The 15,981-nt window shown below is 37.9% G+C and overlaps 2 protein-coding genes across 2 annotated transcripts in view; one reads left to right on the plus strand and one right to left on the minus strand.

The window, feature by feature from the left end:
• Positions 1-319: 319 nt before the first annotated feature.
• Positions 320-2,184, plus strand: LOC134678146 (large ribosomal subunit protein mL51). The gene is made up of 4 exons (XM_063536597.1): positions 320-526; positions 652-771; positions 1,730-1,877; positions 1,972-2,184. The coding sequence occupies exons 1-4, from the start codon at positions 465-467 to the stop codon at positions 2,113-2,115; spliced, it is 474 nt and encodes a 157-aa protein (XP_063392667.1). The 5' UTR covers positions 320-464; the 3' UTR covers positions 2,116-2,184.
• Positions 2,185-2,361: 177 nt separating this feature from the next.
• LOC134678554 (glucose dehydrogenase [FAD, quinone]-like) overlaps positions 2,362-15,981 on the minus strand; it is a 46,564-nt gene continuing 32,944 nt past the window's right edge. The window contains exons 4-7 of the mRNA XM_063537166.1: positions 6,912-7,113; positions 5,489-5,700; positions 3,051-3,200; positions 2,362-2,607 (exon numbers count right to left, since the gene is read on the minus strand). Coding sequence (XP_063393236.1) covers positions 2,398-2,607; positions 3,051-3,200; positions 5,489-5,700; positions 6,912-7,113 — 774 coding nt within the window. The 3' untranslated portion in view covers positions 2,362-2,397. The remainder of the gene's footprint in view (positions 2,608-3,050; positions 3,201-5,488; positions 5,701-6,911; positions 7,114-15,981) is intronic.

Raw genomic sequence — 15,981 nt, forward strand, 5'->3', positions numbered from 1 at the left:
GAATAGTGCTAACAGACGGGCGTACCGGACCGCATCCTTGATCCGGTTAGCTTAAATCTTTCTCGCTTTCCGTGCCAATATTGAGCTCTGTTACGTCCGTCTGGTTACAGCAATAGCACCAATAGTTCGTGTAATCGTTCGCGTGGTGGGCAACAAATAAATTCGACCTATCATAGTGTCGCATTGCGTATGTTTTGTCCCTCACGATGGCACGCGTATAGCAAGCACATCTATAGGATCTGTGACTTTAAGCCTTAAATTCTGTCATGTGTCAATATGTCATTTTGATTTGTGTCAAAATAAACTGTCAAATGATCAGCCAGCCCCGCCAGCCCGTTGCCCGCTTTGCCTCTGCTGCCTTCGTTTCCAATTTTTCCAAGAGTTGTATGTAAAGATAATATTTTTGATCTTTTCGAACACCTTGATACCACACAAGCTAGCGACGCTAGTTTAGTGATACACAGATGGAGTGGATAGGCTCAACAATATTGAAATCATTCTGGAGACCTACAATAAACGTGATAAGGTTAGATTATTACTACATCTACAATATGCGGACTACTTATGGAATATTCTTAGTACTTTACTAGTATTTTTTGCTATATTGTATCTTATAATCATGGCAATCATAACTGTTTTTTTCATTTTCAGAACAAGGTATCATGCTGACAAGACTCGACTCGTGAGACGTTATGGATACGATGAAAAACTTTGGTCTGGTGGACTCTTGCCTAGATCCAATGGAAGACCCCTGCCCATACCTGAATACAGGTAAACTATTTATTTAATCGTTTTAAAAATGATCTCTAGCTTAATTGAGTCTATATTGTGGATACATTATTTCTTTTCAAAAGTAATAGTCATATAGTCTTCTATAGAAAGAGTGCCATCCACATAATCATAACTTTATATTTTTTTAAAAACTTTATTACTCATTGATGGTGCACAGTTATGTACATTTATTTTTGATGCTGTTAAATATTTAGCTACAAAAAAATTAGGGGTTAAACTGGGATAGTTTAGGGCAAGTGTGTATTCTATGCTATCACAAGAAAATCGATATGGTTAGATGCAATTTACGAGCAACTTAAGACATAGACCACCTCATTGATAAAAGTTGTGTACTGGTAGAAATGCCATTATACTTAGAATTTTTTAATATGTCCAAATTGTAGAAATATCTCTTAAATACTATTCAAACACCTTAAAAACCCAACCATACTATCTTCTTTTAATTATAAAGTAATCACATTTTCTCCAATTGTTTTCATGTATATCATAAAAGCTCAAGCCCATAAAAATGTCAACCTATAATCTGCTTTTGCAATTAATTTATGTAAAAAGAAGTTACAAATAGTCTTTATTTAATTTTTGAATATGACAATGTACAATTAATACTAATAAAGTATATTCTATTCTATTCACTCTTATTACACACCAGTATTGGCAGTATCAAATAGTTTGCCTATGTCTGTTCCAAATTTTATAGATAATTTAGGCATTTAGATTGAAACTACAGATGAAGTGGAACCTCTGTCACATACATGGTGGCACCGTGAACAACAGGGATTCAGTAATCTGACACTTTAAGTTTTATCTAAGAAAATGAGGGTAGCAAGCCGATTTATTAATGTGGCAACACTGTCCAGTAGCTGAATAGTGTTGTCACATTAGGAAATACACAGTGTTGCTGTATTATATGTAACAAATATTTTGTCTTATTTTACAGACCTAAAAATGCTTGGACTGAGCGCAGAGCCCTATTTGGACAAAATGATTACATAGATATACTGGGAAAAGGTGACCTTCATCCAGTGAAGACCTTGTACACACTCCCCGCATGGATCAGGGGCTTCCAAGCTCATCAAGAATACCATGTAAGTCTATAATATAAAACTTCAGGTTGCTTTTTCTGGAGATACTAGTTTGTCATGTCGCAAGTTTTAATTTGGCTATTCATTTTGTTTACAGGTCATTCTTAGAAAGAGGAAAATGTTCGCAAAGACCGCCAAACCAGCAATGCGGCCAACTAAATGGAAAGACCTAGAAAAGCGCCTGTCATTCTTGTATAGAAAACTTAACAGAAAAACAAAGACTGGGAATTCCCCAGATTAGAATAATCTAAATTAAAAATTATGCAAATAACTGTGTAGGTATATGTCTTGTAATAAATGTAGTATGTAATCTTGTTTCTTTTTTAAATGTTTTTGCATATAATAGTTTTTCAAATAGGGTAGGTACAATGTAATTTTTCTTTTAGCTTTGTACTGTTCTTTACCAACAAAGCGTGCGCCGCAGATATACAGTCCAAATGATATGTTTAATTGAAACAATAAGAAATTTACTTAGATCAGTATTTATTATTAGAACCTAACTAGTGACTAATATTTGGCATCGTTAATATGTGGGTACATATGCCCAATCTTCTTTGATCATGTCAGCCGCCTTCTCGGCGATCATGACGACGGGCGCGTGCGTGTGTGCCGCGGGGATGCGCGGCATGATTGACGCGTCGGCGACGCGCAGCCCCGACACATCGCGCACGCGGAGCCGCGGGGACACCACGCCTGTAGGGTCACCACTCGGAGCCATCTTGCAGGTCCCGACCTGCAAAAATTCGTAAGGTATTAAAAACGCTTCTACAGACCTCGCCACAATGACATGCGATTTTAAATGCCACCTAAGTAGGAGCAACGCTTTCTATCTATAGCTGGTCAAGCAGATCTTGTCAGTAGAAAAAGGCGGCAAATTTGAAAAATGTAGGCGCGAAGGGATATCGTCCCATAGAAAATTTGAATTTCGCGCGTTTTTTTACTGACAAGATTTGCTTGACCAGCTATATCGATTAAATGCCGCAATGTATATATAGCAAATCGAATGCGATTATACGTGACGGTTTAAAATATTTATTGAGGGGTGAGGGACAGGCAAATTGTAGATATTTTGAACCACTTCGACCACTTCATAACTCAAAGCGACCAAAGCGTTTTATGATATTGATAATATAATGTACATATTTCATGTGAATATTGTTAATGAAGGAAGGGTACCTGGTGGTCCAAAGTGATGGAGGTTTGCATGATAGCGCATTCCCAGTAGTCGTTGGAGTCGAAAATAAAATTCTCGCAGCCCGGGAACGGCGTGTCGTGTAATCGCGTGCCGTACCGCTGGAAGGCTTTTGTTTTTATTATGTTCTGCACCTGTAAAAAATAGTTATTTACGATACAAGTGCGGAAAAGAGGAAATTCGAACCGAGTGGCGATAAATTATAACACGACCGAAGGGAGTGTTTTAAATCGACACGAGTTGCGAATTACCTATTCGCACGTGTATCGTACAACGTTTTACAGTACATATGGCCCTTTAAACTTTTGACATCGCACGAAAAGTGCTGTTTTACGCACTAGTGCGTGAAAATAGGACCAAATGTACTGTAAAAATATTTCTATACACCCAATACCAGGCGTGGCTCACTCCGCTTTGCTACAGGTAGCTAAAAGTACATCCGTTCCACCCCAATTTTGGGGAAAGCCATAAGCCGCGCGTGGCGCTGTCGCCACCTAGCGGCCGTATCTGTCCTGATCGTAACAGACGCGTTTTGTTAGAGAGTGAGTCTTCTGTACCTAGTACTATTATTTATTCTGTGCCGATACACGGTTGGAAAATACTAAGGCCACAGTATTCGGAAGACTGCCGATTGTGTTTTAGGGGGCTTCAGCTTCGTAAACATCCAAGTCTCTATATGAGCAACGGACCATTTCCGTAAGTAAAAAAAAGCGGCAACTATAAATAATGTAGGCGAGAAGGGTTATCATCCCGTGGAAAATTTGAATGTTTTGTCTTTTTCTACTGACATAGTGGTTTGACAGATTCGTGTTTTAACCGTGGTACCACGGCTTTTGTACCACAGGGGACCACGGGTAATTTTTTTTCCCCGTAGACCCACTGCTCCAGTTTTATGTTATCTTTTTGAATACGAAACTTTCCGTGGGCCCACGGGTCATTCCTCAGATAATTTATTTCCCCATAGACCCACTTCAATTTAAGCGTAGGTTGGTAGATACGAGTAGGTAGGTTAGGTTCGTTAGGTAGGTAGCTTCAGATGCCCGAAAAGCCCGCGAAGCGGGGCTCCGTCTAGTTACGTTTTGAAGACAATGTTTTTGGAGAAGAAACACTAAATTTGCAATTTGCTTACGGCAATTTACATAACGTTTCACGTTTGTAAAATGACGACGCCGTTTGTAATAATTAAATGTAAGAGAATGTATAATAATTAAACCTACCTATATAACCTTCCAAATATGACAACGGTGGTCCACGGGTAAGAGACAGTTCTTTTCAATTACCCGTAGTCCCATTTTGGTGCAGTGGGTCTACGGGGAAAAAAAATTACCCGTGGTCCCCTGTGGTACAAAAGCCGTGGTACCACGGTTAAAACACGGACAGATTGCCTTTATTGCAGTTTTTCTATAGGGACCAAAGAGTAGTATAATATATAGATAGGAACTCTACTCGTGTACTCTTTGTACCAAAGACTTTATACCAAACTTTATACGTCATACGAAGCAGTCCATAGATATAGGAGCATCGCGGCAGCCAATGAGCGAGCAGTTGTTTTTTTCAGTTCATATTGAAAATCAGGGACATTTTGCTCTTATTATTAGTGATATAGTAGTAATTTTATAATTGATAATAATATTTATAAAATAAGTAAGTAACATTATAAGGGAAGTGTGGTATCTATAGTGGAATTTAAGTGTCCCAGAAAGTGGTTGTTATGTTTATGTACCTATGTGTCTGTGAAATACAATATAGTGATTGATACCAAATCTCATAGATATGATATAAAGTGTACTTATCACAGCTCTCATGTAGGTAATGTTAGCTCGAGTTGTTCACAATTGTGCAAAAAAACTAGAACATGGAACTTACTACGTAACCAGGTATGTAAATAATTTGATAATACCTATTTATTTATTTTTGGCTGGACCCTGTGGTGTAGGTAAAGCGTACATAAACCAAATAAAAAACGTCTTTTTAAAATTTCATATGATATTAAAAATTAGAGTCAGGTTTCATGATTAATATGTTTAATATTACCTACTGTAAAATATTTACATAAAAAATGCGATTATATTCTATTGCTCTTAATGAGTCCAGATCTATATGATAATCTAACTAATGTACTCGTAATATTATGACATAATGGGGCAAAGCCACAGAATAAATAATAGTAATAGTACTAAGCACGGAAGACTCACTCTCTAACAAAACGCGTCTGTTACGATCAGGACAGATATGGCAGCTAGGTGGCAACAGCGCCACGCGCGGCTTATGGCTAGTCACCAAAATTGGTGTGGAAAGGATATACTTGTACCTGTTGCAAAGCGACGAAATTGCGGAGTGAGGCACGCCTGGCAAAGCGTAGGTATTAGGTGCCTACCTAAAATCAAGTCGCGAATTTAATACCAACGAGTAAAACTCTCACCAATCGCACGCCTTCGCGCAGCGCGTTCATATCGTCGGGGTGGTCGAAATAGTTAGGATGTATGCGCGGCGGGTCGGCGAAGCGGGCGCTGCGCAGCGTCAGGCGGCCCACGCTGCGCGGCCGGATCAGGACGGGGTTCATGGCAAACGAGCGCAGTCGCTCCTGTACGGGCATGCGCCCGTACGTCTTCCAGAACCACTCGTCGGTAACTCCTGTTTAAAAAACCTTTGCTATAGGCGTGTTTAAAAGTTAAAGTTAATGGGACTATTATTAAAAAATATCTAAGCCTAAAATGCTTTATTATGTTTTCATTTTCATTGTAGGTACTTAAGCACCTACATAAATATGTTAATGGCTCTGACAGCGCACTAGCATGTCCGAATTTTAAGGCAGTAAGGTGTGGTACCTGACATGTTTCATAAGCACGAAGTTATCTACTCGTATATTCACATTGCTGACGAAATTAATAGGTAGGTACCTACCTAACGAGCAACCACAATATTCAATTTCCTCATGGACATCTGTATTGTTAGCTACACAAATTCTAAGTAACTTCCTACATTCAATGGCTTACCTATGTTTATTAATGAAAGGACGTTCCTTTAAAATAATCTCATACGTGTACCTAACAGTTATTTAATATTTATGAATATAGAGGCGGCATGTTTTAAAAGGCATAACAAAGATAGAAAGAACAAGTAGTCCATCAACCAACATAAACTTATTCTGGCGAGGTTAAAGGAATTCCAGCATTGCATAGGTATTCAATCGGCCAGCATATTGCAGCTCCGCAATCTTATATTACACCACTGAATTGTGTCAACTGGCTTAACCATAACTAGTTTATACCATTGCACTCTTCATAATTTTGGCATAACGTAAACAAAACTTTACGGGTTAAACTGCCTTGCGCAGTTAAATTATACTTACTCTTACACAGCTAGACTCTAGTTAAGCGGCTGTTAAACAAAACTAGAACAATATTTTACAGCCATTTAGGTATATTGTAGTCCTGTTATCCTGTTGTTGAAATTGGTCGTTAGTTTGTATAGTCCGTTTTGTTAAGATCAAGTAGGTACGCCATATGACCGTAGTTATGCAGAAAACGACCAACTCAATTTCTCTATCAATACAGAAAGCGACCAAAGCCACTGAGTTAGGGTGTAAGTCACCTTGACAAAAATAAAAAGTTGGTCGCTTTCTACAGAACTACGGTCATATATAGTACATGTATGGCAAATTTGATCTTGAAAATCGTAACAAGCTATACAAATTAACGTCCAATTTCAATTCATAATACTTAACAAAACTTGATTGAATTTTGTCCTTTTCTAATAAATACAAAATACAGAAAAGGACAAACGGAGGGCTTTTTAGACTTTTCAAGCGTTTCAGCATAACGCCATTAAAAATAAATTAATACCTAGCAATCCTCGTAAGACCCCCAGCATATCGCCGGCGAGCGAGCCGGCGCCCATGACTACTTCGATGTCGGGACGGGTCGCGGCGTGGTCCTCCGAGAATCTGGTCCGGGTGAATGCCAAACCCGCCGCTCCGCCTGGGAGCGTTAGAGGCCCCGTACCCGCTAGATACGCCATTGCTGACAGTGGCGACGCTGCTGTGAGCTAATAGGGGGACAAAATAATAGGTTAATTAATACATTTTATAGGACAATTTTACAGATCGACTTAGTCCCACAGTAAGCTCAATAAGATGTGTTGTGGGCACTAGACGACGATATATGTATACCTAAGTATAACATATAAGTATATATAAATACTTCTACTCTACAGAAAACATCACAAATATTTGCGATAAATAGGTACATAAATAAATGCTCCTCTGTTCGAATCCTGGGATTCGAACCCGGGACGTCCTGCTTCGTAGGTGCATGGGGTCACTACCGACTTTACAGTATAGGAGGCCGTCTAAAAATATAGCTTTTATTTTAGTGTCGAATTGTTTTGAAGGATCTTAGAACTGCAACGTATGTCGTGAAGCGCTGCTTAATAGAGCATAGTTATGAAGCGCCAATCACCCTAAGGTATCCTTAGGGTCCATAGTATGTCCGTCTGTTCGTATGCTGTCTGTTCGACCGTCTCGACTGCACCTGCAGATTATGGTCTAACTAATCTAAGAGCTAGCTACGGAAAAAGGTTTGCAATTTATAGAGCAACGAAATCCCTCTAGTTAGTGTGCCATACTATCATCTTTATATATAAACGCGAGCCGGTTTAACGGTAGACCTAAATGAAATTATGCTCAATCGAAAGAGCTTGAAAAAATATCACTTTTGAATCGAGAACATGTATCCGCAAAATTCGTATTATCGAGTATTTTGCATTTAAAAGTGAAAAAATTTCGACAAAGAATGCAAATGTTCAATTTGTTGATTGTCATTTGACAGCGTTTGTTGCGTTTAGAAACTGCAAACATGCTTACAAGTTAGGTTGGTCGTTTTTTTTTTAAATAAAAAGCAAGACGAATATTACTGTTTATTTGATGACTCCGGTATGTATAATGGTTATTATTTGCATTAAGTTTCGTTTCATATGGATACCGGTATATTTATTACATAATTTTTTTTTAAGCCAGAACGTGCGATAGTCTGTTACGGCTTTTAAGACGATTGCAACACTGCCTACACGTCAAACCATTCGACTTTGAGGTGTTTTGAATTACTAATTTATTCGAAAATACGTGATAAAAACCTGTTAAATAGTGTATTGTGTGTGTTAACAATAAAAAATAGTCACCGAACATAGTGCAAAGTGCAAACGCCATCGTAACGTAACGAGATTTGAACTTCAAAGCGTTCCATGGGAGTATTGTGTTTAGTATTCAAAAATTCGACCTATGCCGCCGTGGCCCGGTGGAAGAATGGCACAGGCACCTGCTGCGATAGCAGAGGACGCTGCTTTGATTCCAGCCTGGGGCACTGGAGGCCTTGGTCACTTTTTAGGGTTCCATACCCAAAGGGTAAAAACGGGACCCTATTAAATACTAAGACTCTGCTGTCCGTCTGTCTGTCACCAGGCTGTATCTCAAGATCTCATGAACCATGATAACTAGATTAACTAGACGATGACACGGCACCAACGCGTAAAACAAATATATAAACCTATGCCGAAAATCGTGAGTGTCTTCAAACCACATAATTGTTTCAACTTTCATTATTGTTTTGTTGTTGATACATAATTTCTCACATAATTTTGTTACTTGGACAAACCTTGCCACAATTGTTGGTTTATGACAATAGTTCCCATTGTATTCCATATGTGAGACCCATTACATGTTACAAAGTTCATAGCTGATAGCGCTGAACGTCTCTTTGGAAGTACTTAAATACATAGAAAACATCCATGACTCGGTAACAAATATCTCGGCTCATCACACAAATAAATGCCCTTACCAGGATTCAAACCCAAGACCTTTGGCTTTATAGGTAAGGTCACCACCCACTAGACCAGACGGGACACAAATTTTATATACAGTATACTCAGTTGTATTTATACATTTCAGAATGGAAGGAAGAACCTTGAAGGAATGTGCTTGACAAACTAAAGCGAGATGAAAGTGAAGTTAAGTCACAAAAGTAATTCAAAGAAACTCTTGAGTTTAAGAACCAGTTGACTCCGCTCTGATTATATGATCCAGTGTGAACCAGTGCGAACAACTACAGTGTATGGTGGACATATTTGATATTTGTGTTTTAGACTAACTTCAAAGAATCAAACTTTAGGCTTATCAGTGAATTGAATGAAGCTAATTTTTTAATAATAAGTGATCTGAGTGATGTGAGTGGATGCCGAAGACTGGGCAAAATGGAGAAGACTGAGCAGGAAAGCAGACCCCGGTGCTAGGCCGGGAAAACACAAGGTTTAAGAAGAAGTAATCTCTGGAGTCAATGTAAGTTGAATATAAGATTAATATATATATAGTATATATAAAAAGATATATTTTATGCTGATTCAAATAAAAGTGTAAAATAATAACTTCAGAGTTTGACTTAAATAAATCGTCAGGTGACAACTAAAACAAAATTAATTACTGCTACAATTTCAGAGTCATAGTGAAGCTTAGTACATAGTACCAAAACAAGGTTGATTTTTAGATTCTGCACCCAAAGGCTAAAAACGGGACCCCTATTACCACATTACTAAGGGTTTAGTCTCATTTCTACAGATTCCTATCACAGATTACCAATTCTACAGATTTTCAATTTTACAGATTCCCAAATCTACATAATTTCAATTTTACAGAAGCTTAATTCTACATAATCCCAATTCTACATAATTTCAATTTTACCTTAGGGGTGGCCAGGTGGTTCCTGGGCCTTCAGTAAGAAGTGCATATACTTGGAAAAATTCGACCTATGCCGCTGGGGTCCGGTGGCCAAATGGCACAGGCACCAGCGGCTATAGCAGAGGATGCTGTTTCGATTCCAGCCTGGGGCACTGGAGCTCTTGGTCACTTTTTAGGGTTCCATACCCAAAGGGTAAAAACGGGACCCTATTACTAAGACTCCGCTGTCCGTCTGTCCGTCCGTCTGTCTGTATTTCATGATCTTATGAACCGTGATAACTAGACAGTTGAAATTTTCACAAATAATGTATTTCTGTTGCCGCTATACATACTAAAAAATTAAAAAAAAAAAATTTTTCAGACCCAATATATATTAAAGCCAATACTAGGCTGTATATGGCCGATGAAATGAGTAAGTTTTTATTAATATGTTTTAAATGCCATGTTGGTGGCAAACAAGCATACAAGGCTATTAGTCACTAGAAAGACTAGATCTCTGCTGTGTTACAAATCTATACACTTTATTAGGGTTCCGTACCCGAAGGGTAAAAACAAGACCCTACTATTACTAAGACTCCTCTATCCGTCTGTCTGTAGGTTGTATCTCATGAACAAATAAGTACTAAAAACGGAATAAAATAAATAAAGTGGGGCTCCCATGCAACAAACGTATTTTTTTGCCGTTTTGTGCGTAATGGCACGAAACCTTTCGTGCGCGAGTCCGACTCGCACTTGGCCGGTCTTTCTTAGTAGGTATATGACATTTATTTCAGTTTACTTCACTGTTCGTCTGTCTGTCTGTCACCAGGCTGTATCTCATGAACCGTGATATGTAAGTAGCAACAGAAATACATAATCTGTGAAAATTTCAACTGTCTAGCTATCACGGTTCGTGAGATACAGCCTGGTGACAGACGGACGGACGGACAGCGAAGTCTTATAGTTCGTTTTTTTTAGCATTAGAAAGAACTCCACAGAAGCAAGCGTGTACTTTTTATCAGGCTCTTTAATTATTAATAATTATTGAATTATCTAATGTAGCATGGTCAATAGACATAATTTACTTCAAATTATTACCGCTAAAAGTGCCGGATTTCGAACAACAAGCTTACTTCTGCCAAGTTCTTTCTAATGCTAAAAAACACGGACTATAGTAATAGGGTCCCGTTTTACCCTTTGGGTACGGAACCCTAAAAAACCTAACGTGGGTTAGATTAGGTTTTTTAGGGTTCCGTACCCAAAGGGTAAAACGTCCGTCCGTCCGTCCGTCTGTCCGTCTGTCTGTCACCAGGCTGTATCTCACGAACCGTGATAGCTAGACAGTTGAAATTTTCACAGATGTTTTATTTCTGTTGCCGCTATAACAACAAATACTAAAAACAAAATAACATAAAGATTTAAATGGGGCTCCCATACAACAAACGTGATTTTTGACCAAAGTTAAGCAACGTCGGGAGTGGTCAGTACTTGGATGGGTGACCGTTTTTTATTTAGCTTTTTTTTGTTTTTTTTTTTGCATTATGGCACGGAACCCTTCGTGCGCGAGTCCGACTCGCACTTGCCCGGTTTTTTATTACATACATATTTGTTTTAAGATATATCGGAATAGTACGTTTAGAGTTAAACTGGTGTACTGCCATCTCGCCGAAATATTTTTCGCCTAATTTCACTTCCCAACCAACTTATTGCAGTACTTTTAGTTGGCAAACCAATGCTTAGCATATTATTATTTAGCATAATTTTTATTTGACCACAATTTTATTTAGCAGATGTTCATTTTACCACGATTTATTTAGAAAAATAGTCACTAAGCAAATGTTTTATTATACCTAACTATTTATTGTTACATAACGTTTGCCAAAATTGAAACTTCGCATACTTTTTATTTGATCACAATTTTATTTAGTAGATGTTCATTTTACCAAAATTCATTAAGACAAATAGTCACTGAGCAAATGTTTCAACTTAGCTAACTCTTAATTGTCAAAAAACGTTTGCTTTATTTATACTTACTTTTCATAATATATTTTGATGGCTATTTGACCTGTTGGTGGCTTTTTTTTTAACAAACGTATCTACATATTTCCATGGACGGGTGCCACTACGCTAATAGATTTGATGACTGTACCAACATGTTTTAGGTTAGATGACTGCAATCCCCAAGAAAACGAACTGTTGCCAGAAAAGTGGGTTAGGTTAGGTTAGAACTGCGATCCCACGAAAACAAACTGTTGCCTCAAAGGTGGGTTAAGTTAGAACTGCGACCCCCGAGAAAACGAACTGTTGCCAGAAAAGTGGGTTAGGTTACGGTAGAACTGCGATCCCACGAAAACAAACTGTTGCCAGAAAAGTGGGTTAGGTTAGGTTAGAACTGCGACCCCACGAAAACAAATTGTTACCTGAAAGGTGGGTTAGGTTAGGTTAGAACTGCGACCCCCGAGAAAACGAACTGTTGCCAGAAAAGTGGGTTAGGTTAGGTTAGAACTGCGACCCCACGAAAACAAACTGTTGCCTGAAAGGTGGGTTAGGTTAGAACTGCGACCCCCAAGAAAACGAACTGTTGCCAGAAAAGTGGGTTAGGTTAGGTTAGAACTGCAACCCCGAAGAAAACGAACTGTTGCCAGAAAAGTGGCTTAGGTTAGGTTAGAACTGCGTCCCCACGAAAACAAACTGTTGCCTGAAAGGTGGGTTAGGTTAGATTAGAACTGCGACCCCCAAGAAAACGATCTGTTGGCAGAAAAGTGGGTTAGGTTAGGTTAGAACTGCGACCCTACGAAAACAAACTGTTGCCTGAAATGTGGGTTAGGTTAGGTTAGAACTACCACCCCCAAGAAAACGAACTGTTGCCAGAAAAGTGGGTTAGGTTAGATTAGAACTGCAACCCCCAAGAAAACGAACTGTTGCCAGAAAAGTGGGTTAGGTTAGGTTAGAACAGCAACCCCCAAGAAAACGAGCTGTTGCCAGAAAAGTGGGTTAGGTTAGGTCAGAACTGCGACCCCACGAAAACAAACTGTTGCCTGAAAGGTGGGTTAGGTTAGGTTAGAACTGCGACCCCCAAGAAAACGAACTGTTGCCAGAAAAGTGGGTTAGGTTAGGTAAGAATTGCGACCCCACGAAAACAAACTGTTGCCAGAAATGTAGTAAACAAAATTACTACCTCCATCATTGAACTGCACATCTCGAAAAAACGACCTACGTAACGAAATAAAATGCTACTGTAATTTGTACCATGAGTAGTTGAGTACTATATTATTAGGGTATTTAGTAGTATGCATCACAATATTAGGCGAAAAATAATTTATGCCTATCAATACATTCGACATAACAATAAAAGACATTTTGAAACATGACCAACTAAATATTTTGCCATACAATAATATTGTAAATAATCATTTGCGACATGTTATATATGCGAAACATTGGTTTGCCATCTGATAGTTTTGCCAAATGATACTATGGGAAAAATAGTTTGGGAAGTGATAATTTGCCATACAATTTTCGGCCACATATTAGTAAACCAGTTAAACTGTATGTTATGGATTTAAAGTTATCGGAGATGAGATAGGTATGTAACTGCCTTGATGAAGGTTTGAAGTCTTAAAGTAAATAATTACTCAATTCAAAATTAGTACCTATTATTATAATTTATTTTACCCGAGCGAAGCCGGGTTTTCATCTAGTTATTAATTAATCCGGGCGCCTGCCAGTTGTTCAGCGGTGGGTATGACAGGGGTTGGGCAACAAAGGGGTTTTAAAAACAATTGAAGGTGTGTAATTTAAACGGGACCTTATTACTATAAGGTAACGAAACACGATAAAATTTGACCCAGTAAATGAGATGATTTGGCACTTTTTCGCGCATCTTGGGTGTCACTTGGCACTACTTTTCCTCCAATTAAAACGCCTGGCAATGTTATATTCGAATTAAATATATAATATGCTATAATATCACACCAAACTCAGAGCTCTATAAATTGTACACCTTCAATTTATTTGACATCTCTCACACCCACCGGTGAACAGCTGCCAGGCGCCCGAATTATTTAATAATGATAGTATGTAGTATTATGGCACCGTACTAGAGGGATTTCGTTGCTCTATAAATTGTAAACCTATTTCCGTGGCTAGCTCTCCGTCTATTAGATCATTGTTCGTACGGCTAACATCAGTATTTTAGTACCTACGTAGGTATTCATGCCGACAAGGTGGTGAAACATTTATGTACAAAAATTGGCCTTATAGCAAACAATATAATACCAATAGGTTTTTCATGATTTTCATGAACCATGTGCTTTAGTTCAAGGGCAACATATATATACATAATGGTTAAAGTCTTTTTAAACGTCAGAAAGTAGATATAGTACATTTATATTGCATTACACTAATTTAATAATATTGGGTAAACATGTAGGTACTACGTACGGCCCTAATAAAAAGATCGGGACCCGTACACCCGACCCTTATTCACAGAAAGTAATCTACTCTCCAGTATTTTTTCAGTGTAAATATTGTGTAGGAAAGTTGTAAGGTTAATTTTAACTCTTTGAACGCCGCGCCTATTAAATAAGTATTAACGCGCCATCGTAAACCGAACTGGAACGCACGAAGGTCTACATATATTACACTAGCTGTTGCCCGCGACTTCGTCCGCGTGGAATCTTATCTTCAACATTTTACATCTTTAGTACCTATAATTTTCATATCCAAGCAATGTTGAAATTAAGTACCTACTTTTCTTTTTTAGCAAGTTGTATGAAGTTTTAAGTGAAGTGGATATTGATGTTGGTTGCTGAAATTACTTTTCTTGTATTCTCATAATAGGTACTTACCTACGCCCTTATACAAAGATTTAAGTTCCGCATTCCGCACTCACAAAATATCTGATCTCCATACAAACTTTCAACCCCTTTCTCACCACCTTGGGGGATGGTTTTCAAAAATGCTTGAATTAGTTTTCATGTTTTTTAATTTTTCCAAAAAGTTAAAGTTCCTAGCTGAAAATTAAATTTACACCCCAAGACGAATTTTCGTCCCCTTTTTAGCCCCCTTAGGGATTGAATTTCCAAAAACGTTGCAATTACTTTTTTTTGTAATCGGCTATTATGTCTTTCTAAGAAGTATCAAAGCATTTGTAATGGATTCAAACTTTGAACCCCATTTTAACCCTGTTAAGGGATGAATTTTACAAATCGCTGAAATCACTTTTATTGTCTTCTAATAATATCCCCAAATACAAAGATTCAAATCCCGCGCTCAAAAAAATGCATGATATCCATACAAACTTTCAACCCCGTTTTCACCACCATAGGGATGAATTTTCAAAAACGCTGAAATTAGTTTTCTTGTATTTTAATATAATACCTTTTTACAAAGTTTCAAGTTCCTAGCTTCAAATAAAATTTGCACCTGAAGACGAACTTTCATCCCCTTTTTAACCCCCTTAGGGGTTGCATTTCCAAGAACGTTGCAATTACTTTTTTTTTGTAATCGGCTATTATGCCTTTCTAAGAATTTTCAAAGCATTTGTAATGGATTTAAACTTTGAAACCCATTTTAACCCTGTTAGGGGATGAATTTTACAAAACGCTGAAATTACTTTTATTGTCTTCTAATAGTATCCCCAAATACAAAGATTCAAGTCCCGCGCTCGAAAAAATGCTTGATATCCATACAAACTTTCAACCCCTTTTTCACCACCTTAGGGGATGAATTTTCAAAAACGCTGAAATGAGTTTTCTTGTATTTTAATTTAAAACGTTTTTACAAAGTTTCAAGTTCCTTGCTTAAAATAAAATTTGCACCCGCAGACGAACTTCCATCCCCTTTTTAACCCCCTTAGGGGTTGAAATTCCAAAAACGTTGCAATCACTTTTTTTTGTAATCGGCTATTATGCCTTTCTAAGAAGTTTCAAAGCATTTGTAATTGATTAAAATTTTCAACCCCTTTTTAACCCTGTTAGGGGATGAATTTTACAAAACGCTGAAATTACTTTTCCTGTCTTCTAATAATATCCCTAAATACAGAGATTCAAGTCCACCACTTGAATTTTTTTTTGATATCCATACAAACTTTCAACCCCTTTTTCACCACCTTAGGGGATGAATTTTCAAAAACGCTGAAATTAGTTTTCTTGCTTTTTAATAATATATCTTTTTACGAAGTTTCAAATTCCTAGCCTAAAAGAAAA

The sequence above is a fragment of the Cydia fagiglandana genome, chromosome Z (genome assembly GCF_963556715.1).
Source record: "Cydia fagiglandana chromosome Z, ilCydFagi1.1, whole genome shotgun sequence".
Taxonomy (NCBI): Eukaryota; Metazoa; Arthropoda; class Insecta; order Lepidoptera; family Tortricidae; genus Cydia; species Cydia fagiglandana.